This window comes from Mustelus asterias, chromosome 11 (genome assembly GCF_964213995.1).
Source record: "Mustelus asterias chromosome 11, sMusAst1.hap1.1, whole genome shotgun sequence".
Classification (NCBI taxonomy): domain Eukaryota; kingdom Metazoa; phylum Chordata; class Chondrichthyes; order Carcharhiniformes; family Triakidae; genus Mustelus; species Mustelus asterias.
The window spans coordinates 23,002,280-23,029,494 of record NC_135811.1 but is presented as its reverse complement, the minus strand read 5'-3'; the positions used below and the strand labels follow the sequence as shown (position 1 = coordinate 23,029,494).

Here is a 27,215-nt window from a genome sequence, read left to right as displayed (position 1 = left end):
TGTTCTTTTATGACAGTTTCTTTGATAATTCAGAAGAAAATGAACTAACTGGATCACGTACCCAGTCAAAGGAGGGGAAGTAGCATTAAAACGTCTCTTGTAATATTTTGAGATATGCGGAGAATGAGATTGGGTATGGCTTTGCCAGCAGGATTTACTGATGCCAGCTTGAACATCTCAATTGACCCACTTGCCAGTTTTTCCTGCCAGAGGGCCAGTTTTGATCTGAAGGCTTGAAGTTTATGGCAGTCAGATTATTCTTATTTTCGCCTGCAATTTGACATTCAGCTCATTGAGATGGCTGAATATACCTAAAAGATGTGCAAACTTAACATATGAGTCATTACATAATAGACCTTTGTGTGGTAACTCACACAGAGTCGAAAACTCAACGTATCATGAAGCTCATAAACACGAGCTTTGTCATTGTGTGTATTTTAAAAGTCTGCAACTTTGCATGTTTCGAGCACATTTTCTTTAGCTAATTTTGAGGGTGAACACAGCATAACAGGCAGTAATTTTGATTGTACACTATATATATGTTATATTTTTAAAATTAACCACTGTTTTTAAAAATAAGCTAAGAACAGAAGTCTTCTTCCAATAATAATGGATCGTTGTTGAAAAAATGAGTGAACTGTATCAATGCTGAAGGAGACAAAATTGAAAAAAAAAAGAAAATTGCAAGGTTGAAAGAACCACTAATCTCTGCCCATTCTGCTACCCTTCACTGATGGAGACAAGAAAATTGGGAAAAAAGTCAAATATAATAATGGCTAGTATTTAAAACACCATTGATGCATGGAAAAAGAAAATTCTGTTGAATCTGGTCCATGCTACTATTGACATATCTGAGACTATGTAATAAAAGTAAATTTGAATCCTCTTTTATAAATCTAGCCGGTGTTTCTTAGAGATGATGAAAGTAATTCTTAATTTTTTTTTGATAATTTCTATTTGCGTTGGCCTATATAGACCCTTTGAGAACATGGAAATAAAATTGATTGTTACAAGTGAGCACCTGGTTCTCTGCTAAGTCGTGGAAATGGGTGTTTTGATTTGACTCCAATGACATAGCATTAAAGATATAAAACAAAGGAAAATTTGTGTATGCATGAACTCTAAGTCCCTTTAGACATTTGTTCATGCTTGAACCAACATGGAAGATAATAGGGTAATTTCTTTTCGTAATGATCTTTGTTTAATGAAGTTATGGCTTTTTGCCAGAATGTATTCTTGTATCATCACTTTGTAATTAATAGAAAAGTATTGAAAACATTTTTATACGATATTGTGTGCATGTGATATTTTTACAAAGATGACAATTTTTATCACAGAGACTGTCTTCTTCCTTTGTTTGTACAGGATGTGGTTTCCAGCCATTGAATGCAAGCTAGAAATTGATACTGTTAATGGGAAAGAAAATTCTATCCATTATTTGTGATTGCGCATTCTGCTCATGAGCAACCTATAAATCTAGTTTCTGCTACTGTGGTTTAATTTGAATGCCATATTTTGAATTAGCATTCTCTTCTTGTGGTTTGATGGTAGCAACATTTTTAAACTGTTTCAATGTTGTTGCTGAGCTTTAGTGAGGTTTCACCATTACCGTGTCATCTTGGCCTACTGTAACTTGATGAGGCTTTGCTTCCCTATCACAGACTTGAGACAGATGGTATAGTTTAACTTTAAACAATTTATTAAGAACTATTTACAAAGACCTATGTAAGCACATGGTATTCAGGACACAGACAATTCCACATCTTCCTCTCTCATAGCCTCTCAGTCATCCGAATGCTGATGTCACTCTTGCTTCATTAATGTCATCATGGTCTCCATTAACCCATTATTGTACATGTACCACCCCGCACCAGTCCCAAAGACTACATTTTGTGTTGAACCATTTACATTACATTTTCCAAAGTCTGTAAACTGTGTACTGTTTACAGTTTCTATCCAACTCCTACCCTTCCCTCTTCTACCTAAATCACTGCCACAAAAAAGGCTTCAATCTTCAATAGTGTTCTCCCTTCCCTTGAACGATATTGTGGATATTTGCGTTTGCTTGTCTTTTCCATGAAAGGTCAATAAATTGACGGGGTGGGATCGCAGCTTCCGATGACTGCTGGAAATTGAGTTGTGATCTTTACAATGACTTGATTGCAAGGGGAGGGAAAAACTGATTGAAGAGAGAAAACTTAAGGATGTGGCTATTCACACAGTCTTGAATAGGAAGATAACAAAATATCATTCTCTGAATCTTTGCTTCCTCTGCACACTGGGGAAAGGCCTGAGAGGATGAAGCATTTTCAACTTCAAAGAATTTCCCTTGTTTCTCATTCACTGCTGCATGGATGACAAAAGACATTTTCAACACATGAGATTTGAATAAGTCCAGAAGATGTAAAGAAGAATGGCGAACATCCTGAAGACATAGCAAAATATGAAGAAAAGACAATTTTCTTATTACTCTAAGGGTATTTCACTTTGTCGTGGTATCATTTCCACAATTCTTTCGGTGTCAGGCTGCACCGTGGGAGACAATGGGATGACAGTGTCAGCATAAGAAGGTCAGACTAAGCCAATGGGAAAAACCTTCAGGCCTGGATCAAAATGAAATTCCTATATGGGACTCTTCATCTGTAGAAGCTCTATAGTTTTGGCCTCTGCTTCCGAACTGAAGGGTCATTTAAGTGTAAGCATGGTTTGCTGATGAGATTCAAATTTGGTCTACAGCTTACTATCATAAAAAGTAGTAAGCCCTGTATTAGGGGCAGCACGGTGGCACAGAGGTCAGCACTGCTGCCTCACAGTGATTCCCAGCTTGGATTACTGTCTGTGTCGAGTTTGCACGCTCTCCCCGTGTCTGTGTGGGTTTCCTTCGGGTGCTCTGGTTTCCTCCCTCAGTCTGAAAATCGTGCTGGTTAGGTGCATTCACGCAAACAGGCGCCAGAATGAATTTCACAGTAACATCATTGCAGTGTTAATATAAGCCTTGCTTGTGACGAATAAATAAACTTTAACTTTATTTCCTGTAGTGGTTTGATCCAATTTGGAATCAAGCTATATTTCTTCCTGAGAAGCCTACTGTGGTCAGCCAGTGATTTACAATGTGTCTCATTGGTAGGTTCAGTGGGACAGTTAGATGAACTCAGAGTAATTTCTTGAACAAATAGCCCTGACGATTCAGAAAAGACAATGGAGATCTCATCCAATTGGCAGTAGAGTCATAAACATTGAAATGAGATCTGGGACCTTGGCTTCTAACATATCATCTTCTGCAGTGGCTTTCCCCTCATTCAGGAAAGAACCGTCAAAGGTCTAAAAGCACAGTTGGCAGATGGTCACTATCTTTTTCAATGCCTCCTATTTCTCAGCCTTCCAGCTCATCTGCAAAAAGAAGTATGAGATCTGAAATGTCCACCTGTGGTACAGTGGATGGTTCTTCTACAATCACGAAATATTTGCTGCATAATAAATAAACTTCCAAGTGCAGTTGCTGAATCAAAGTCAGCTGGTCCTTGAACCAACTTTTGAAATTCTTCCTTGGATATTATTTCTGTCTTCTGCTGAAACCTCATTGAGCTTCTGGGCGGGATTTTCCGGCCCGCTCGCCCCAAGGCCAGCAAAATCCCGCCGGTGATCAATGGACCTTTGCATGGTCCGTGTCCCACCCCCTATGATTCTCATGGCGGGTGGGATGGGAAAATTCTGCCCTTGGGCGGCATGGTGGCACAGTGGTTACCCCTGCTGCCTCACAGCTCCAGGGACCTGGGTTTGATTCCCGGCTTGGGTCACTGTCTGTGTGGAGTTTGCACATACTCCCCATGTCTGCATGGGTTTCCTTTCGGGTACTCCAGTTTCCCCCCACAGTCCAAAGATGTGCAGGTTAGTGGATTGGCCATGCTAAATTGCCCTTTAGTGTCCTGGGATGCATAGGTGAGAGGAATTAAATATTTGGGGTTACGGAGATAGGGCCTGGATGGGATTCTTGTCACTGCAAACTCAATGGGCTGAGTGGCCTCTTTCTGCACTGTAGGGATTCTATGTATAAGACTTAAACATGCTGACCTGCTAAGCAGAGAACTCGGCTCGTTCTGTAAAATATAAAGGGTTTTGCTAATTTTTTGTCACGTTATGGCAAACTGCCCCATTAAACAAAGAACATTACAGCACAGGAACAAGCCTTCGGCCCTCCAAGTCTGCACTGACCAAGCTGCCTGACTGAACTAAAACCCCGACCCCTCCGGGAACCGTATCCCTCTATTCCCATCCTATTTATGTACTTGTCAAGACGCCCCTTAAAAGTCACAATTGTTTCTGCTTCCACTACCTCCCCTGGCAGCGAGTTCCAGGCATCCACCACCCTCTGTGTAAAAAAAAAACTTACCTCGCGCATCTCCTTTAAACCTTGTCCCTCGCACCTTAAATCTATGCCCCCTAATAATTGAGCCTTCCACACTGGGAAAAAGCTTCTGACTATCCACTCTGTCCATGCCTCTCATAATCTTGTCGACTTCTATCAGGTCCCCAGTGAGAACAAACCAACTTTCTCCAACCTCTCCTCATAGCTAATGCCCTCCATACCAGGGTAAATCTTTTCTGTATCCTCTCCAAAGCTTCCACAGCCTTCTGGTAGTGTGGCGACCAGAATTGAACACTATATTCCAAGTGCGGCCTAACTAAGGTTCTATAAAGCTGCAGCATGACTTGCCAATTTTTAAACTCAGTGCTCCGGCCAATGAAGGCAAACATGCCGTATGCCGCCTTGACTACTCCCCTTCTCCACCTGCGTTGCCACTTTCAGTGACCTGTGTTCCTGGACACACACATCTCTTTGCCTATCAATACTCTTAAGGGTTCTGCCATTTACTGTATATTTCCTATCGGTATTAGACCTTCCAAAATACATTACCTCACATTTGTCCAATTAAATTCCATCTGCCATTTCTCTGCCCAAGTCTCCAATCGATCTATATCCTGCTGTATCCTCTGATGGCTCTCATCGCTATTCGCAAATCCACTGACCTTTGTGTCATCCGCAAACTGACTGATCAATCCAGTTACATTTTCCTCCAAATCATTATATGTATATTACAAACAGCAAAGGTCCCAGCACTGATCCCTGAGGAACGCCACTTGTCACAGCCCTCCATTCACAAATGTACCCTTCCACTGCTACCCTCTGTCTTCTATGACCGAGCCAATTCTGTATCCACCTTGCCAGCTCACCTCTGATCCTATGCGACCTCACCTTCTGCATCAGTCTGCCATAAAGGACCTTGTCAAAGGCCTTACTGAAGTCCATGTAGACAACATCCACTGCCCTACCCATATCAATCATCTTTGTCACTTCCTCGAAACACTCGATCAAGTTAGTGAGACACGACCTCCCCTTCACAAAACCATGTTGCGCCTCGTTAATACATCCAGTTATTTCCAAGTGGGAGTAAATCCTGGCTCGAAGAATCCTCCCCAATAATTTCCCTACCACTGACGTCAGGCTCACTCGCCAGCCTGATTGTTTAGAGGCTTGTGCCTTCAGGTCCTTGTAACTTTATTAGATGGTTAAACTTTTACTATTTTTAAGTCAGTCCAATTTATCCAGTTTCGAGCTCAAACCTTGTGCCGTAGCTTTGAATTTCCAACTGCCAGAGTTCCTGATTTGGGTTCTTTGATTTCTCACAGAAAATCATGTTGGAAAGATGTATTTCCTAATCTGTATCTGAAAATTGTTCGGAACATGTTCTTGCATCTATCCCTTGAATGCTGTTTGAGATTTACAAAACTGTTTAAAATGATCACAGTCTTGCTGCAAAAAAAACCATTCAGATCCCCCTGTGGGCAGTCTTTTCAGCGTTGTCTGATGACATTGCATCTAGAGCACATGAACATAGATCGAGAGTTCTCCCCACCTATCGATAATTTTGGTGGGCTTTTTTGCAGACATTTTGGTGGGCAGGGCTCATGACCTTGGGCCTATGTACTAGGTCAATACCTCGCTGGACCCTATATCACTCCAAATTGCACCCTGAGTTTGGTATCTCAACTCAGCCTGCCTGATGATTTACCTGGTCAGATCCTCTTTGGATTGTGACCAATCAGACAGTGTATTGTCAAGGACACCTACTGCAATGTGGTTTCTCCCATTTTGCATATTAAGGCTCCAAATTGCAGGTACTTGCCAATCAATTTCAATAATCAATGAAGGAATCAATGGATTCTGCTGATCTTTGGCTTCCCTGACTGAAACTTGATTTCTATAACTGAATTCTTTTTGGGGATGAAGTATTTCTCAAAGGCCTTCATAGCCTTGTCATATGATGCCAAGGCTTCCACGGTACCTTGCAAGGACATCTTCAGCTTTATCTCTCTCACCATATAAAAGTGTTACAGATCTGGTGTTTGAGTTTTCCCTTATAAATGCAAAGCTGTTTGAACTTTGTCTTCCAGTGCCCCTATTGCTGGCCTTCCTGCGGACCCTCAGTGTTGAAAGGTTATGGAAGTCACAGTGTCTACTCAATGACTGTTCCATTGGGTTTCTCTCACTGTGTCCCCTCACTGCGGTACTTTTTGGTTATGATCTTTGTTGTTGCAAAGTCAATTTGTTTAGTTATTGTTAGTCGTGGGTTGCTGACCTGTGGCTGCAGTTTGCTAGACTGTAGCACCAACACCAGCACCATGTTTTGATGAAGTTTTACTTTACCATGTCTTCGTGGCTGACTGTACCTTGATAAGACTTTGCTTCCCTGTAGCACACTTGAAGTAGGTGGTTATAGTTAAACTTCAAACAATTTATGAAGAATTTAAGACCTCAGGATAAGCACATGCTATTCAGGATACAGACTATTCTGCACCAAGGTCTCTTGGAGCTTCTCGATCATCTGACGGTTGATACCACTTTTTCATCATTAATATCAACATAGTCTCATTAACATATTCATTATCCATTACCCTACTCAAACAAGTGGGGGAAATTGCTATGCAAGCATTTTAGGCTAACTGTTGGGCAAGTCATTCGCTTGTACTGAACTCCAGTCTGTGGACACGTAAGCTCTTTGCAATAATTTTAGATCATCTGTTGATAACACCTGTGATTTAGTAAAATCAATTGCACGTGAAAACCATATTTCTTGCCTCCCTTAATAGACACTTACCACCCAACCACCCAGCCAATTACTTATCCACATGGGATTAAAGCACAGCTAAGTGCATTTGACATAGAAAAGGCTGTGACCCCCGAATGTGTCCTATTGTGCTCAGGATCTGTACACTATAGCTAGCCACTCACCCAGCCAAGCTATTTCAGTACCTCAACGACGTTGGACTCTACCTGACAATGTAAAAGAATGCCCAGACATTTGGGCACATCCTATCCAGAAACAAACTAGATAAATCTAACCCAGGCAATTATCAGCTTGCTTGAATCTTCAATTCCATCATTAAATGGTACTTTCTCACCAATGCTAAATTCAGGTTCTATTAGGACCCACTGGCTTCAGGGAAAATTGAATGACGGGCGGTGAGAGTATCAATCCTCAATAGTTTTTATTTGTTTGCAGGAGGTGAGCAGCTCATTTAGCTGCACACACAATGTTGCGAGAGAGAGTTCCATGTTTTTGACCCAGCAACTGCTATAGCTCAGAGTCAGGATGGTGTGTGGCTTGGAGAAGAACTTGCAGGTAGTGATGCTCTTGTGTGTCTGCTGCCCTTCTCCTAGCTAGTAGAAGTTTTGTGAATGATGCTGTTGAACGAGGTTTGGCAGGTTGCTGCTGTGCATCTTGTAAATGGTACATACTGCTGGCACTGTGCTGCTGGTTGTGGGAATTAATTTTCAAGCTGGTGAATAGGGTGCCAATCAAACGGGTGTTTGGTCTTGGATGCTGTCGAGTTTCTTGAGTGATTTTGGAGCTGCACTTATCTAAGCAATTGGACAGTATTCCATCACATTCCAGACATGTGCCCTGTAGATGGTGGGATAGGCTTTGGGGAATCAGGCGATGTGTTACTTGCTGCACCATCTCCAGCTTCTGACCTGCTGTTGTTGCCACAATATTTATGTGGCTAGTCCACTTAAGTTTCCAGTCAAACACGGTGGGAGATGCAGCAATCGTGATGCTGTTGAACATCAAGGGAGATGGCTACATTCTCGTTCATTAGAGACAGTGATGCTACTTGCCACTTCTGAATATTATCTGGATTTGCTGCAGGAGGGCACAGTCTGCTTCAGTGTTTAAGGAGTGGTGAATGGTGTGAATTGCTGCCATCACCAGTGAACATCTCCATTTATAAGCTGATGGAGGGAAGGGCATTGGTGAAGCAGCTGAAGATGGTTAGCCTTGTTCACTCCCCTGAGGAACTCCTACAGTGATGTCCTAGGAATCCTCTTCAGAATGTGTTATTAGAGTGGGAGCCAGTTTTGTTCAGCAAACACAGATTGATGGATGAATGAGACTTATTGTGATTTAAGAAATAGGCAGCAGAGTTCAGGTTGAGCACAAGTTCACAGAAGATAGATGGGAGGCTGGCCAGGAGAGTATTGAAATAATTGAGACCAGGGATAGCAAAAGCATGGATAATGTTTCAGCAGCAGTTGAGCTGTGGCAGAAAGGTAGAAGTAGAATGCACTTTGCACATTTTAAAAAGGTCAACATGTCCTGAAACATGAAACTCCTCAATTAACTCAAGTGAGTATGGAGAAATTTGGTACACTCAGGGAATGGAATACCCATTTAACCTTGTGACATTCTTGTTCTATTGAGTTGGACAAACAGCCATGATCATGACGAATGCCCTCCTCCTGCTTCTATCTTCGATGTTTCTATGTACATTCTGCATTAATGCATTAACTCTGAGTAGAAGAGACATGAGAAAATGTTTGATCTGCCAGAACTCCTCAGCCTTGAAAAGAAATGTACCAATGAAACTTACCAAGGAAATAAACTTGCAGTGACATTTTCAAATATACGGCTGGATTTTCTGTGGGTTTGGGAAAATCTGACCTGTCCATTTTCCAAAACGGACACCTGAGCCATGTGTGACTTTGCGTGGAAATTTTGTATTTCACACACGAGTTGGATTTGCAGGCTGCAATGGAGTGTGAGAGGATTATGACTGCAGTGGTAGGCTGGTTAGAAGGGTCTCTGACACAGTACCCTAGTTCCCAACATTGCTTAAAAACCCTTTAAACCCTCGCCTCACTCGCACACCCCATGCCCCTCAGATCGACCATGTCATCTTCAAGCTCCCCTTGTACCCTCCGTAGTCACTTACCTAGTCACCACTATGCATAGAACTCTAGTGATAAAATAGCAATGGGAATTATTTTAAAATTATGCAAACATACAAGATAGAAGCGGAAGTAGGCCATTTGACACATTGAGCACGCTCACCATTTGCGAGGATCATGGCTGATGTGTGTTTGAAATTCCACATTCCTATCTACCTCTGATATCCTGTGATTCTCTTGATTAACAAGAATTGACCCCTAATTTTAAAACAGTGCCCATTAGTTCTGGACTCTCCCACAACAGGAAACATAGAATCCCTGCAGTGCAGAAGAAGACCATTTGACCCCGTCAAGTCTGCACCGACTCCCTGACCGAGCATCGGCCCACCCCCACCCCATCCCATAACTCCATGCTTTACCCTATTAATCCCCCTAACCCACACACCTATGGACACTAAGGGGGAAATTTAGCATGGTCAATCCACCTAACCTGCACATCTTTGGACTGAGTGGAAACCAGAGCACCCGGAAAAACCCACACAGAAATAGGGGGAATGTGCAAACTCCACAAAGACAGTCGCCCAAGGCTAGAATTGAACTTGGGTCCCTGGCACTGTGAGGCAGCAGTGCTAACCATTGTGCCACAATGCCGCCATCATTTCCTTCTCCACCTTGTCAAGACCATCCAGGATCTTGTGTATCAAGCCATTCCTCACTTTACTGAACTCCAGTGGAAAGAAGCCCATCCTGTTCAATTGATTCCCATAACTGCACAAAGTATTTGAGATATGGGCTCACCAGTGCCCTGTATAACTGAAACATAACATCTTTACTTTTTTATATTCATTTCCTTCATAATAAAGCATAGCATTTCATTAGCTTTCTCACTTTACTTGTTTTACCTTAATAACTTTTTGTGACTCATTGGAACATGCATTGAAACATCTAGATCTCTCTGCATCTCGGAATTCTGTAGTCATTCTCCACTTAAATATTACTGTGCTTCTTTATTCTTCCTGCCTAAGTGAACAACTTCACATTTTCCTCCATTATACTTCCTGTGCCAGATTTGTGTCGACTCACTCAGCCTATCTGTTTTCTACCAGATAACTTATTAGCATGGACAAAAGATTGGCTATGTCTACATCGTGAGCTTTTACTTTCCACAGTAACCTTTGATTTGGCCCCTTATCAGATGCCTTCTGGAAATCCAAGTACAGTATGTCGACAAGCTCACCTTCATCCACGATGCAAAGAACCCCAATAACTTGGTTTAAAATGATTTCCCTTTCACAAAATCATGTTGATTCTGCATGATTGCCTTAAATTTTTGCAAGCACCCAGCCATAAACACCATAATGGTTAATTATAGCACCTTTCCCACGCTAGACCAAGCTAGCTAACCTATAGTTTCCTGTTTTCTTGTTTCCTTTTCTCTTGGGTAGAGGGGTTATATTTGCCACTTTCCAGCCTGATGGAACCTTTCCAGAGCCTGGTGAATTTTTAAAAGTTAATCCCAACGCATCAACTACCTCATTAGCCACTTCTTTTAAGTCCCTAGAATGACATCCATCAGGACATGGAGACTTATCAGCCTGCAGCTCCATCAGTTTGTTTAGTAAGTCTTCCCTAGTAATTTCACCAAGTTCCTCTCTCCCTTTCACCACTTGATATATGGATGTTGCTGGAATAGTTTTTGTTCCTAACAAACAAAGTCCCACTGTTCGCGGGTGTTATGTTCCCGCAAAATCTTGCGAATGGGATAAATGCTTTTGAATAGGACCCCATTAGATAGGTTCCAGCAATGCAAGGAGGACAGCATTGGTTTGGGCAGTACTGAGGTACTGTAACTGAATACAACAGATGGAGGAGCCTCTGAGCGATACAGCACCAAAGACTTTGAATTGGGTAATAATTTTGTTTAAAAAACTCCAATGAACTATCCCCAACCATTGTACAAGTGCACCACTATGCTGGTTTCTATTATCTATTGGCTTGAAATAGCAGCCAGATGAGAATAGGCTAATATACAGATCTTGGTGCTGCAGTTAGTTCCTGTTACTTTCAGACATCGCTGGATGTGTACCATCCAGACTGTTGCAAGAAGAGTTGAGATGGTCCTGCAATGGTATAACTTTTTTGGTGAAGACCATGCCCATAGATCTTGCGTTGGTTATGCCATTGTCGCACAGGGTGGCACAGTGGCGCTATGGTTAGCACTGAAGCCTTACCGAACCAGGGACCTGGGTTTGATTCCAGCCTTGGGTTACTGTGTGGAGTTTGCACATTCTCCCTGTGCCTGTGTGAGTTTTCTCTGGGTCCTCTGATTTCCTCCCACTGTGAGAAGTCTCACAACACCAGGTTAAAGTCCAACAGGTTTATTTGGTAGCAAAAGCCACTAGCTTTTGGAGCGCTCGCTGCTCCTTCGTCAGGTGAGTGGGATTTCAGTTCACAAACAGGGCATATAAAGACACAAACTCAATTTACAAAATAATGGTTGGAATGCGAGTCTTTACAGGTAATCAAGTCTTAAAGGTACAGACAATGTGAGTGGAGAGAGGATTAAGCACAGGTTAAAGAGATGTGTGTTGTCTCCAGCCGGGACAGTTAGTGAGATTTTGCAAGTCCAGGCAAGTCGTGAGGGTTACAGATAGTGTGACATGAACCCAAGATCTCAGTTGAGGCTGTCCTCGTGTGCGGAACTTGGCTATCAGTCTCTGCTCAGCGACTCTGCGCTGTCGTGTGTCGTGAAGGCCGCCTTGGAGAACGCTAACCCGAAGATCAGAGGCCGAATGCCTGTGACTGCTGAAGTGTTCCCCAACAGGAAGAGAACAGTCTTGCCTGGTGATTGTCGAGCAGTGTTCATTCATCCGTTGTTGTAGCGTCTGCATGGTCTCCCCAATGTACCATGCCTCGGGATATCCTTTCCTGCAGCGTATCAGGAAGACAACGTTGGCCGAGTTGCAAGTGTATGTATCGTGTGCCTGGTGGATGGTGTTCTCACGTGAGATGATGGTATCCGTGTCGATGATCCGGCACGTCTTGCAGAGGTTGCTGTGGCAGGGTTGTGTGGTGTTGTGGTCCGTATTCTCCTGAAGGCTGGATAGTTTGCTGCGGAAAATGGTCTGTTTGAGGTTGTGCAGTTGTTTGAAGGCAAGAAGTGGGGTGTGGGGATAGCCTTGGCGAGATGTTCGTCTTCATCAATGATATGTTGAAGGCACCGGAGAAGATGTCGTAGCTTCTCCGCTCCGGGGAAGTTCTGGACGATGACGGGTACTCTGTCCGCCGTGTTCCGTGTTTGTCTTCTGAGGAGGTCGGTGCGGTTTTTCGCTGTGGCATGTTGGAACTGTTGATTGATGAGTTGAGCACCATATCCTGTTCTTATGAAGGCATCTTTCAGCGTCTGGAGGTGCCTGTTGCGATCCTCCTCATCTGAGCAGTTCCTGTGTTTACGGAGGGTTGGTCTGTAGGAGATGGCTTCTTTAACGTGTTTGGGGTGGAAGCTGGAGAAGTGGAGCATCGTGAGGTTATCCGTGGGCTTGCGGTACAGTGATACAATTCTTGCATTCTTGGACACATGCATCTCCATCAAGGACGGTCACCTCAGCACCTCACTGATACGCTGCAGGAAAGGATGTCCCGAGGCATGGTACATTGGGGAGACCATGCAGACGCTACAACAACGGATGAATGAACACTGCTCGACAATCACCAGGCAAGACTGTTCTCTTCCTGTTGGGGAACACTTCAGCGGTCATGGGCATTCGGCCTCTGATCTTCGGCTAAGCATTCTCCAAGGCGGCCTTCATGACACACCACAGCGCAGAGTCGCTGAGCAGAGACTGATAGCCAAGTTCCGCACACGAGGACTGCCTCAACCGGGATCTTGGTTTCATGTCATACTATCTGTAACCCCCACGACTTGCCTGGGCTTGCAAAATCTCACTAACTGTCCCGGCTGGAGACAATACAGACCTCTTTAACCTGTGCTTAATCCTCTCTCCACTCACATTGTCTGTACCTTTAAGACTTGATTACCTGTAAAGACTCGCATTCCAACCATTATTTTGTAAATTGAGTTTGTGTCTTTATATGCCCTGTTTGTGAACTGAAATCCCACTCACCTGACGAAGGAGCAGCAAGCGCTCTGAAAGCTAGTGGCTTTTGCTACCAAATAAACCTGTTGGACTTTAACCTGATGTTGTGAGACTTCTTACTGTGTTTACCCCAGTCCAACGCCAGCATCTCCACATCATTCCTCCCACAGTCCAAAGATGTGCAAGCTAGGTGAATTGGCCATGCTAAATTGCCCCTTAATTTCCCAAGATATGTAGGTTAGGGAGATTAGTGGGGTAAATACGTGGGGATGGGATGGCAGGTGGGCCTGGGTCGGATGCTCTGTTGGGGGGTTGGTGCAGACTTAATGGGCCAAAAGCCTCCTCCTGCACTGTGGGGATTCTATGATTGTTAACTGAGGATTCGGCTAAATACTCGCAGGAGAGGAGCTGTGAGGAAGACAGAGTGAGTTTTGAAGGGCTTTGTTTCTGAAATTGACATATGCTGTGTGGACTGCTGAGCCAATTTACAACATCTGCCATAGTTGTATCTGCCATTTAATATGTGGTTCGTCAGTTGATGTTTGTTTAACTTGTATTGACTTTGGGTCTCAGAGTATGTGTGGTTACCCAAGAGAGCATTCAGTGTGTGCTTTGACTCATCTACAATAATTTTTCTTTTGTTTTATAGCATGGAATCTTGTGGTTTAATCACTTCAATAAATAATTGGGATTTTGGATATTTTTTTCTGAACAAATTTACTAACAATATTGAACATGTCTTGATCGAACACTTCATAATAGCATGAGGAAAGTCACCGAGACCCATTGGAGAAACCACTGGTGATACGATTTCCTTTATAGAGTGTAATGAAATGTAAAGATCATTCATGAGGAAATAAAGGATGATAGTGCACCGGACACCTTGTTCTGTGCTCATTTAACTGCATAAGAGATTTCCCGTTTTCCAGCCACAACGTCACAAGTTATATCTTGCCAATCTGTTGAGTATTACAATAATTGTAAAACGTTGTCCTTTTGACTAATCTGCCACTGTTGCTACTTGTGCGTGCGAAAATGAATTGCTCTTTTGCGACAAAGGCCTCAAAAATCTCATTGAATGGTCAGGTGTAAAATGAGAGTGGATCTATTGGCATTTGTGGGTGATGAGAGAGATTGGGTGGTATCAGAATTTGGGGAGAGGATGCAATTTTCCAATTTTATCTGCCATTTAAGTTTGGCATTAGGCCCTAGTAGACTCCCCAGTGGGAATAAAGGAAGATCTAACATTTGTTCTGGAGAGAATGAAGATGTGTAAATATTGAGTTTCGACCTGGATTATTGTCATCTGTCCTCAACTCCCCTCGCCGCTTCTACCCCCACCCCACGACCTCCGCTAAAATATTAAGAACTTTCCCCTATAACTAATACCGCTACAACAGGGATATCTTGAATCTTATCAATAATAGAGAATGGCTGTCAATTGAGATGAATTGTGCTATGTATGAAGTAGAAAATTAGAACTTCACTTTGATTTGGCTTTTTTCCAAATTTTGTGTTTTTTTTATTTTCACGCATCCTTGATTCAAGACTTTGATTTGTAATTATGTTAAAAGGAGGAAATATGGGTTGCTCAGTCTGATTATTGTTCATATAATTTATATGTTGGGGGAGGAACAGCAACAGAAGCCTAGAACAGGTGATGCTGCAGGTGGTCCGCATCCTCTGTGGATGGCCAGCGACCCTGATCTATCCACCAGAAGATTTTTGATTACTTCTCGCTACTTAGTACAATGCTGCTCTGATTCTTTTTTAAAAATTATTTCACGGGATTTGGGCATAGCCGATTCGGTCAGCATTTAGTGTCCATTGCTAATTGCTCTTGAGAAAGTGCTGTTGAGCTGCCGTTTTGACTGCTGCAGTCCACATGGTGCAAGTACATCCACAGTGCTGTTAGGGAGGGAGTTGCAGGCTTTTGAAGCTTAGGGGTGATGCTGTTCCCAGGCATCTGCTGCCTTTGTCCTGCCCATGATGGTAGAGATTTGGAAGGTGCTGTCAAAGGAGTCTTACTGAGTTGCTGCAGTGCACCATGCACATGGACTGCTGCCAATGAGCATTGTTGGCAGAGGGTGTGAATGTTTGCCTTGGATAATGTTGAGCTTCTTGAGTGGTGTTGAAGCTGCACTCATCCAGTATTCCATCACACTCCTAAATTGTGCTTCGTGGATGGTAAACAGGCTTTGGGGAGTGAAGAAGTAAGCTACTCTCCACAGAATTCTGATTCTCTGATCTGCTTTCGTAACCACTATATTTATATGGCTAATACAGCAAAGTTCCTGATCAATGGTTAACCCCTCGGATGTTAGTCGTGAATTCAGAAATGGTAATGCCTTTGAAGTCAAGGGGAGATAGTTAGATTCTCTCTTGTTGGCGATGCTCATTTTCTGGCATGAATGTATCTTGCCACTTTATCAGCCCAAGCTTCATAATCCTGAGAAGTTGCGAATTTTGCTGAACATTGCGCAATCACCAATTAACGCCCCTGACTTCTGACCTTATGATGGAGGGAAGGTCATTGATGAAGCAGCTGAAGATGGTTAGGCCTAGGGCACTACTCTGAGGAACTCCATGAAGCAATGTCACGGGACTGAGATGATTGACCTTTGTGCGAGTTATGACTTTAACCAGTGGCGAGTTTTCTCACTGATTCCCATTGACACCAGTTATTTTAGGTCGGGCTTCTTTATGCCACATTCTGACAAATACTGTCCTGATCTGAAGGGTAGTCATGCTCACCTCACCTCTGGAGTTAAACTTTTTTGTTTGGACTAAGGCTGTAATGAGGTCAGGAGCTGAGTGGCCCTGGTGGAACCCAAACTGCATCAGTGAGCAGATTATTGCTGAGTAAGTGCCACTTCATAGCACTGTTGACAAAACATTCCATCACTTTTCTAATGATTGAGAGTAGACTGATGGGGTAGTTATCGGCCAGGGTTGGATTTGTCCTGCTTTTTGTGTATGGGACGTACTGATCAGATTTCAACATTTGCAGGTAGATAGATGCTTGTGTTGTAGCTGCATTAGAACAGCCTATCTAAGGATGCAACAAGTTTCAAGTGCTACTGAAAGTACTATTGCTGGAATGGTATCATTTAGGGGGTCCTGAGTCAGTGTTGATTAGTCCCAGGGCATCTCCCTCCTGAAGATATCACTGAGCCAACTACCACTGTTGGGTATGTCCTGTCCGACCAACAGGCTCGAACCAGAGGTGGTGTCTGGGATATAATTGTCTGTACGGTATTATTACGTGATTATGACTAGTCAGACAGTTGCTTGAGTAGTCAGTGGGATAACTCTCTTAATTTTGACACAAGTCTCCAGATGTTCGTAAGGGAAATTTTGCAGAGTCGTCAGGCCTGGGTTTGCTGTTGTTGCTTCCAGTGTCTGTCGAGGACGGATTCATCTGGTTTCATTCCTCCTTGTATACCTTGTAAAATTGTTGTTGCAACTAAGTGGCTTGCTAGGCCATTGCAGAGGACATTTGAGAGTCAATTACACCACTGTGGCTCTGAAGTTGCATGTCGGCCAAACCAGGAAAGGAAATTCTTCCCTAAAAGACATTAGTGAACCAGAAGGGTTTTTACTACAATCGACAGTGTCAGAGTTGCAATTACCAAGATTTGCTTTATAGTAGCAGATTTATTAACTGAATTTAAATTGCACCAGCTGGCGTGTTGGGATTCAAACTCATGAACCCAGCGTATTAGCTTGGGCCTCCTCATTACTCATTCTGCGACGTTACCACTAAGCCACTGCCTTCCTTTTCAACAAGGATCCCATCGGGGAGATCTTCAAACTTTGTTCACAAACATAATGCGCTCTGTGGTTCAGAAAGTCACTCACAGGGCTGGCGTTTTTCTAAAAGGGCAAGAAACCGAACTTGGGACTGTCTGCATGTCCTGAACTCACCTCTGGAGGGAAATAGTCACTGATTGGGACTTTCACAGAAATGTTCCTTAATTGATAGACAGATAGCTTCACTTTCCAGTTTAAAGGTGGAAGCTGGGCTTCTGAAGCTAGATGATTGATCATAGGTTTCAATGTTGAGGTGCCTTCTGTCCAATATGGCAAACTTTATATAAGAAATGGCCACTGCTATCGGTTGGGTGGGGTGGGGCCTGGGAGCCCCTCTGCAGAGCAGCATGGCACTGCTCTCTCACCCAGCCAGACAGAATGGGTCACTAAGTCTGCTTGGAGCACTGCTTCCCTGCCCTGGCAGGTATCTGTCTCTGGGCACCTAAATTGTCCTACCCAAGTCAGCCTCCTTTATTTAGACTGAATAATTGATGAGCTTAATTGACCACTGATCTTACCGCCACTAAAATGGCTAGCGCCAGAAATAGTGTTGGGAAACCAACCCACTGGGCATGAAAATTCTGTCCATGGTGTTTAATTCCTTGACCACTGGAACAGTTTAAAGGAACAACAGCTTCAAGTGTATTTTGCCATGTCAGGCGATGCATTTTTGGAAACTGCAAGTAAACATAGGAACAGAAGTAAACCATTTAACCCGTTAGCTTGTTCTATCACTCGTGGAGATGATAGCTGAACTATGCTTCATTTCAGGGCAGCCCAATTTGATGCATAACAAAGACAACTGAGTAGGCCATTAATTCTGATTGGGTTGTGGGATTTCCACGATTGCTTAGGATAACAAACTGCACTGTGTCCATATGAACTTTAGAATCCGTGATGTGAATCGAAAGGATTTTCCCCCTCTTAATATCCAATTAGCGTGTGACAACTGACACTGCATCCTGATTGTCAAAGCTTATCTCACTTTCACGAAAACAAAGTGCAGAAAAAAATGTCCACGTGGGTGTCACATGCTTTGGGATATCGTGAGGTCGTGTAAAGCTCTCTATAAATGCAGATTCCTTTTTCACCAAAATTTGAGGTAGATACAAGTAAATTATTTTATTGTTTCATTTTTATTGCAACTGCAGCAACAGAAAACCAACAGTAAGTGAGACAAGGGAACAAAATGATTTAAAATAATTTCTGTGCAAGTGACCCCACCAATGGTGCATCAGTGAATTCATTCACTTAAATTAATTTAAGAATGGTGTTGAGACCTTACAAATAGCCACCGACAACCAAGCATTTTGAGCATTAAGAGGGTTCTTGTATTGAGCTTTGACAAAGGGTCGTCCGGACTCAACGTTAGCTCTTTTCTCTCCTTACAGATGCTGCCAGACCTGCTGAGATTTTCCAGCGTTTTCTCTTTTAGTTTCAGATTCCAGCATCCGCAGTAATTTGCTTTTATTCTTGTATTGTAGACTGTAGAAGGGAGAATTTATCTGCAGAATGCAACTGAGTTGTGCAGTTGATCTTAAATTCTAGCGTATGCTTATGGCCTGAGAACGCTTTGTCTTCTTGGAGGTCGAGCTGGTTTGTATCGTGTGCTTGATGGGGTGAACAGTATATAGCTTGTGGTAGGAATGTAGTTCATAGCCCAAGTGGTCTTTCCTCATTTCATATTTGTGTTTGGGGATGGTCTTAAATCTACTGGAGATGAAAAGGGTATCACCAAAATCACAGGGATTGCCTTCTTTCTCATAATAATTAAAGACCGGACATTTTCACTGCTGCCAGTTTATCTTCCTTTCTCCTAGTGATTACAAAGAGGTGTTTAAAAAGATTATTCTGCACTGTATGCTTAAACCTACTTTCAAATTTCAATTTCCTGTTCTTAATTATTGCTGCACTTCCTGTTGATCATCAGCCAGTGTTTTTAGTGCCTTTTATTTGGGAACTATGGTTTAATTATTTTTGTGTGTTAGTCTTGTTTCTGCACAAATGAAATGACTTGATCATTTGCATTGTTGCAAAAGGAAGGTGTGTGTGAAATTTATGAGCTCATATTTACTTTGTTCAATTAACTATGCATGAGAAGGGTGTAAATTAGCAATACCTTCTAGGTCCTATTATAATTATGTAGCCCACCCAAGTAGCAACATTTATTTTAACAAAACGTAATATATCTTGCAATGAACTCTTCATTTTACAATCTACTTCTGTGTTTGCTTGACATCTCATCGACTTGAAAGGGAACTATTTTCATTCGAAGCAGCCATATGTTGTGACAGTTGTGGTGACATAATGCACAAGTTACAGTAATTTTGGTTTGGTTTACATTGCTGTGTGAACTGTTTGGGAAACACTTCTTATTTTATTCACATTGTTGTGAAGGTGATGCATCATTTACTTATTTTAAAGGTTTAGATAACTACATATGATGAATTTAAATAGCTGCATTACAGTGATGAGTAGGAGGCTGATGCTGTATCCATGACTCAAAACACAAATTTATCTGGCTAATCATAGAGCAACGTTATTGTTGGAAATGTGGTGTTAAGCTTGTCTCGTCTGAATACTGAAAGAATGATACAGATACACAATACTATGAAAAATAAGGTTTTGGATTAGAGATGAACTACTTAAAAATGGGTAAGGGTGATTGTCTTGATTCAGCATTCAGAAAGTAATTAGCAGTTTAGGCTGCTATCTCTGCATATGAAGAAAGACCTACATATATGTTGCACCTATCACAACTCAAAATAAGTTGCAGCCAATTAAGTACTTTTGAAGTTTACTCACTGTAATTCAGAAACAGTGGCACTCAGTTTGCACAGAGAAAGCTTCCATAATGATAATGTCCAGAATCTGCTTTTGTAATTTTCATTGTTGAAACTGTTGAGATCAGATGAGGAGTAGAACACTTCGCTTTCGTATCCCACTGCTTTGACTACAGCAGGTTTGTTTATATAAAGGATATGCCATATCAATTCCATGAATGTTTACATGCTGTGACTATATATGCAACAAGCAGGTTTCCATGAGTTTTTAAGCAGAAAAGAGAACAGCCATGGTCGAAGAAAGTAATAAAACGGCTGCAACTTTCACGCACAAAGTACATTCTTTCTCATAGACATGCAATTGCACACACACAGGCACACGCACACACACGCACACATACACAAGCACACTCAATGTATTACAGATTGGGAAGAGAGAATAAGCAATTTGCTGTTCAGTAAAGGGTATATGGTTCTTGAAGGTGGATGAGTTGGCTGGCTTCAGGCCTGAATTTGGTAATGGTCCTGGCTATTAACTGAGCCACAGCTGCCACTACATTTCAAAAGGTACAAGTGGCTTCAGATGAATACATCAGTGAGGGTATAGAGGATCAAAATCTGGTCTTCAGTCTTAGTGGTTAGACCCAACTACACTTTGTTTCCTGGATGTAATTTAGTAATGGGTTCATGTTACACATCAGAGCACCTAAACTTTTCTCAGTATTGATTATTTTTAGGAGCTCTGTGCCTTGTATTTATTACACTGATCTACATAATGCCAGCTTATACAGATGTGGTAATTGTTACGATCACTGTAGAAACTAATGTACCTAAGAAAAACCAAGCAGTGTGCCTTAATGACTATCAGCCGGTGGCTCTGACATCCATCATTCTGAAGTGCTTCGAAAGGTTAGTCATGGCACAAATCAATTCCAGCCTCCTGGACTACCTGGATCCACCACAGTTTGCCTACCGCCACAACAGGTCCACAGCAGATGCCATTTCCCTGGCTCTGCACTCCTCAACTCTGGAACACCTAGAATACAAGTACACCTATGTCAGGCTCCTATTTATTGACTACAGTTCAGCCTTCAACACTATTATTCCCACAAAACCCATCTCTAAACTCCGTGGCCTGGGCCTCGGCACCTCCCTCTGTGACTGGATCCTGAACTTCCTAACTCACAGACCCCAATCAATAAGGATCGGCAACAACACCTCCTCCACGATCATCCTCAACACCGGTGCCCCACAAGGCTGTGTTCTCAGCCCTCTACTATACTCCTTGTACATCTATGATTGTGGGCCAAATTCCCCTCCAATTCGATTTTCAAGTTTGCTGACAACACCATTGTAGTGGGTCGGATCTCAGACAATGACGAGACGGAGTACAGGAATGAGATAGAGAATCTGGTGAACTGGTGCAGCAACAATAATTTCTCCCTCAATGTCAACAAAATGAAGGAGATTGTCATCGACTTCAGGAAGCGTAAAGAACATGCCCCTGTCTACATCAATGGGGATGAAGTAGAAAGGGTCGAGAGCTACAAGTTTTTAGGTGTCCAGGTCACCAACAACCTGTCCTCGTCCCCCCATGCCGACACTGTAGTTAAGAAAGCCCACCAACGCCTCTACTTTCTCAGAAGACGAAGGAAATTTGGCATGTCAGCTACGACTCTCACCAACTTTTACAGATGCACCATAGATAGCATTCTTTCTGGTTGTATCACAGCTTGGTATGGATCCTGCTCTGCCCAAGACCGCAAGGAACTACAAAAGGTCGTGAATGTAGCCCAATCCATTACACAAACAAGCCTTCCATCCATTGACTCTGTCTACACTTCCCACTGCCTCGGCAAAGCAGCCAGCTTAATTAAGGACCCCACGCACCCCGGACATTCTCTCTTTCGCCTTCTTCCGTTGGGAAAAAGATACAAAAGTCTGAGGTCACGTACCAACCGACTCAAGAACAGCTTCTTCCCTGCTGCTGTCAGACTCTTGAATGGACTTACCTTGCATTAAGTTGCTCTTTCTCTACACCCTAGCTATGACTGTAGCACTACATTCTGCACTCTCTCGTTTCCTTTTCTATGAACGGTATGTTTTGCACAAGAAACAATATTTTTCACTGGATGTTCATACATGTGACAATAATAAATCAAATCAAATCATTGACGTGAAAGAAGCAAACCTCCCACATGATCTGAATGGAAGGAACCAATGGACAAAATGGTTGAGGGGAACAGAAAGGAAATCACAGACCAGAGGACCAGGTTAGAAGATATGGTTATCAAAGGTGGAGTGAGAGACATTGTGCTACACTGAATGATACAGATTTCTCAAAGGGTTGTAGGGCCCTACCCAAAAGAACGGACATCAATCCAGCATTTAATATAAGCTCTAAGTGATCAGTACTGATCTGACATCACTGATGTAATTCGGAAGTTAAATTTGTGGAAGGAATCGTTTGTGTTCAAAAGAGATCATTAGGCATTGTAGGTATCACATTAGGGCATCAAAACGATCTGGATAATATCGATGCAGCTTCCTGCAGGTTATGATGGAAAAAATATCAAGTCTTGTCGCTTAGTTTCAAATTTTTTCCGAAGAACTTCCCTCACCCATTCCATTTCACCCCTTCCTTTTGCTCACTCTCAAGTGCCTTTGCTGTGCCGGTTGCACCAAGATCACCAACTTTGGGGACACTTTGGAGGGATAAAGAAATAATCAAAAGCTTAAGAGGCAAAATAAATGTGGCCCATTGTAAAGTAACATTGCAATGGAATTAAATTTAAAAGTATATAATTCATTAAGGGAGCTCACAACAAAGCTCCTTGACAGCAAGTTCCAAATCCCCAACTTCTACCACCTAGAAGAACAAGAGGAGCAGGTGGATGGAAACACCACCACTTGCAAGTTCCCCTTCAAACCACATATGATCTTGACTTGCAACAATATTACCATTCTTTCACTGTTGCTGGGTCAAAATCCTTCAACTCTCTTCCTAACAGCCTTTGCCCACTTGGCTACTATTTTTGAGTATCTGAGAGCTGAGGTCCAAGAGTTAGTGGACAATGTGGTCCAGGATAACAAGAAGATCCACATCATCTCCAGCACCTGCAGTGCACCATCCTCAATCATGAAAAACTCAACAAACATCTGGGAGGAGTCACCATAGCCCAAGGGGGTCCCGACATCCAGGCCATGCAACTACCCAAGAAAACTGGACATCCCATCAAGGTTTATGCCTGAAACGGAAATAGATCAGGAAAATGAAAAACATATATTGTGAATAAAAAAAAATTCAAAACAAAAAATATACAGCCCCCCTTTCTTCCCCACCACCCACGGGTGCTCACTTACCCCACAGCTGCCTCCCTCACCCTCCCTCCAGCTGCCCCTCTCATGCACCACTCTCCTCCCCTGCTCTGCCCCTTTTGGGCTCCCTCTCCCCAATCCCTCTCCCCAATCCCTCTCCCCAATCCCTCCTCTCTTACCCTCAGCCTTCCCACTTTAAGACTCTCTCTCTCTCTCATTCTTGCCCCCATTTTGCCTGCTCCCTCCTTCGCTCCCTCCCTCCACCGTCCCCTCTTCTCCGCTTCACCGTCCCTCAGATATTGAGTGGGGCTTGTTGGGGAGGGTGGCATTTGGTGGGTACATTTTTGTGACACCAAAGTTGCCAGGTAAACTATAAGCCTGTCCATAATAATGTGCTCTTAAGTCACATGCAGGTACTTAGTTAAATTTCCAACAACTGCAGGTATTTGTGCATTTATAACTGTGATCACTTAAACAGCCCTGAGGTACTTGTTGTGAGCATAGTTAAAGCTAGCTGAGAGCTGATTCGACATCATTCCATGTCATTTGAACACAAACCAGTGATGTTAGCTGAACGCTTGCAGACAAATCATTCCAATTGATGTGCTTTGTATGCTGCGTGAATTCATTCCAGGTCAGTGATTTCACTTGATCACTTCCAGATGTCTAATGATGACTGAAAGATCTGTTTGGAACATAGAGCATCGCAATGTGCAAAATATAAATGATCTGCTTCCGACATTCCAAAACAATGCTTGTCTGATTCATCGTAACAATCATTGTGGAGCATTCACTTGTAATTTTATCTTATGGATACTTATCAGCTGGATAATACAGATAGTTTTTACATTGTGATTTATTATAAAGATCTTTTAAAGCAGAAATGAGACTGAATCCTTTGGAAAGGACTATTTGAAAGGGTGATTTGAGACCAGTGTAAATGGCAATTACTTAGTTGCAAAATAATAATGAAATCTAATATGTTTAGAATGTCACATAGCATGCTGATTATAATCCTGTGCCATTTGATTGCCCAGAGCTGTGACGTGTAAGATGAATTTGAAATATTCCTTTTTGAGCATGTGCAGTCCAGCAAGTTTTCCAAAATGTATCGGTACTGTTCAGTCAGTGGGTCTAAGCAAAACTTGTATTTTTAGCATTAATATTTTCTATTCAATTATCTCCCAAGCTTATTTGGAGAAAAGCTGACAGACAAATTTCACAGTCTTCACTGAGAACATGTATTTTCTTTGAGATGTTGTCTGTATATGAGAGTCAAAATGATTGTCCTGATTATAGACGTGCAACTCTGAAATTCTGTAAAGTTTAGAAAGTGAGACACATTGGAATTGGAAAAATAGGGAGTTTGAGGTCAGAGAGGAGGGGGCAGGTTTCCCATCTTTGAACTACTCCTGGAGGTTTGATCAGGTCACCGATCACATGAAAGGTCATGGAGTTGGGCACGCAGGAGGCACTCTGGGGGGTGGTGAATGGCTGAGAATGTACTACAGATTTCTTGAGTACGAGCTATTCAACTGAGGTGGCTGAGGTTTTCAGGCAGAAAGCTCCACAAACTGAATGTGATTACCTGTCTCTATGATTGCTAGCATATTGTCTTGAAGAGCGCCCTTTTTTTTTGGGAGACTCCTAGACAATCTGGAAGAACTGGAAGCTCTACCAGCACCTATGATAATGCTGTTGTGGAATCAACTGTTCTAAGCTGCAGTAAAAAGGTCCTGTGATGATTATGCAGCTGTTGATTTCTGTCTATCATTACCACAATAATATGTGAGAGAGATTATTGGTGGAACTCAACATCAACCTTTCTGTTGTACATCCTTCAGTGGTCCAACCTTAAACCAATGCAGTATTGTGAAAATAAGACATTGTTTTCCTCTAAACATGAAGCTGTATTTCTGGGAGTAATTATATTGCAGTGATTGAATTTGATGTGGAGATGCCAGCGTTGGACTGGGGTGGGCACAGTAAGAAGTCACAACACCAGGTTAAAGTCCAACAGGTTTACTTGGAATCACAAGCTTTTGGAGCAGCGCTCTGAGGTTTGTGTTGTGAGACTTCTTACTGTGTTTGAATTTGATTGTCTCAATGCATCCAAATTTCAGTTCTGGAATGTATAATATTTGAACTCATTGATAAATATTTAAGCCTTGTAACTCACAGGTATCCTGTTGTTAATTTTGATTTATTGCATGTAATTTAAAATTATATCTCTATTTTACAGCTTGTAAATGCAATGGACATGCAAATGCTTGCCACGCCCAAACAGGAAAATGCTTCTGCACCACTAAAGGGATCAAAGGAGATCAGTGCCAATTGTGAGTTTTTGGGATTCACTTGATTGAAATTATATTAACTCCATTTAGTCACTGTGTTAGAAATATTATGATGTGGAGATGCCGGCGTTGGACTGGGGTGAACACAGTAAGAAGTCTCATCCACTCCATCTGACGAAGGAGCAGTGCTCCGAAAGCTTATGGTATTTACTACCAAATAAACCTGTTGGACTTTAACCTGGTGTTGTGAGACTTCTTACTTAGAAATATTATCCATTACTTTAGATTCTGGAATCTAAATCTTACTGTGCCATGAGCATTCTAGCAAAAGAAATGAAAACTTATGGATGTGGATCATGTAAAAAGTAAATTCAAATCGATTTGGCAGCAGAAGGGAATACATTGTGCTGTTAAATGTTTCTCTCTCTCTCCCATTACCAACATTTTTTTCAAATGCACGCACTAGACTATGGACTTAATTATATGGATGCACCGAAAAACATTTAACATTTCAAATTGATCAGCCCTGTAAATCACTAGGTTTGCACAAATAATATGCAAATTTCTGATTTGGAATGTACTATCTGAAACTGTTGTTCTCAAATTGCACAGCATTGCTTATAGATCATACATCATCGAATCCTACGGTACAGGAGGCCATTCGGCCCATCGAGTCTGCACTGACCACAATCCCGCCAAGGCCTTATCCCCAAACACCATGCATTTACCCTAGCTAGTCCCCCTGACACTCAGGGGCAATTTTAGCATGGCCAATCCACCTAACCCGCACTACTTTGGACTGTGGGAGGAAACCGGAGCACCCGGAGGAAACCCATGCAGACACGGGGAGAATGTGCAATCTCCACGTAGACAATGACCCAAGCTGGGAATCAAACCCTGGTCCCTCGCACTGTGAGGCAGCAGTGCTAACCACTTTGCCACCATGCCGCCCTCTTATAGCTTATAGATTATGCAATATAACTTGACGAATAGCAGAATCTATCTGGTCCTGAATTAATTCAATGGACGGGGACAATTAAGTTACCTTAAATGCTATTGACAAATGATTCACCCTTCTGGCTGGAGTAAGTCAATGGTGCATGTATATGACATGTTGAATTAAGTAAAAAAAAATCAGTTCCAACAAAAAAGAAAATGGGTTGCTCCATTAATCAACAAAGTTGGTGACGATGTAAATAGAGCTTCTGAGGAATAGCTTGTGATGTTTGAAGTTCTAAAACCCAGTGTCCCATTGTGTATTGGGTATCTACTCATTTGCATGTTTTATTGAATAAAAACTAATTGTTGCTCGTACCATAAATTATCTCCTTCATTCTGCTTGTGTGCAAGAAAGTAATTTTACTCTTGGGGCTTTTAACATGATTGAGAGTTAAATTTTTCAAGTACTGGGGATTGAGAATTTCAGCCTATTCTAGTGCAGTTAACATTAAGCCAAACAAAAGGCAGAATTTGTACAAAACCACGATCCTTCAGGCAAAGAGATCACACATCTATGATGGCGCAATATGACAGTGCTGGGTGGGTGAGGTTATTAATATTCCTGTTATTAATAAATATATATTAATTAAGTGTTCTTAAAACTGGCTGTCGCTGGCATGGCACCATCAACCATTGTTACATAAATTAGTAGCACAATGGCAGGCATTTTGTTTTTTAATAC

At 42.3% G+C, this 27,215-nt stretch overlaps 1 protein-coding gene across 1 annotated transcript in view; it reads left to right on the top strand.

The window, feature by feature from the left end:
• atrnl1b (attractin-like 1b) overlaps positions 1-27,215 on the top strand; it is an 887,738-nt gene that overhangs the window by 315,012 nt on the left and 545,511 nt on the right. The window contains exon 20 of the mRNA XM_078223252.1: positions 25,483-25,576. Within this exon, the coding sequence (XP_078079378.1) occupies positions 25,483-25,576 (94 nt within the window). The remainder of the gene's footprint in view (positions 1-25,482; positions 25,577-27,215) is intronic.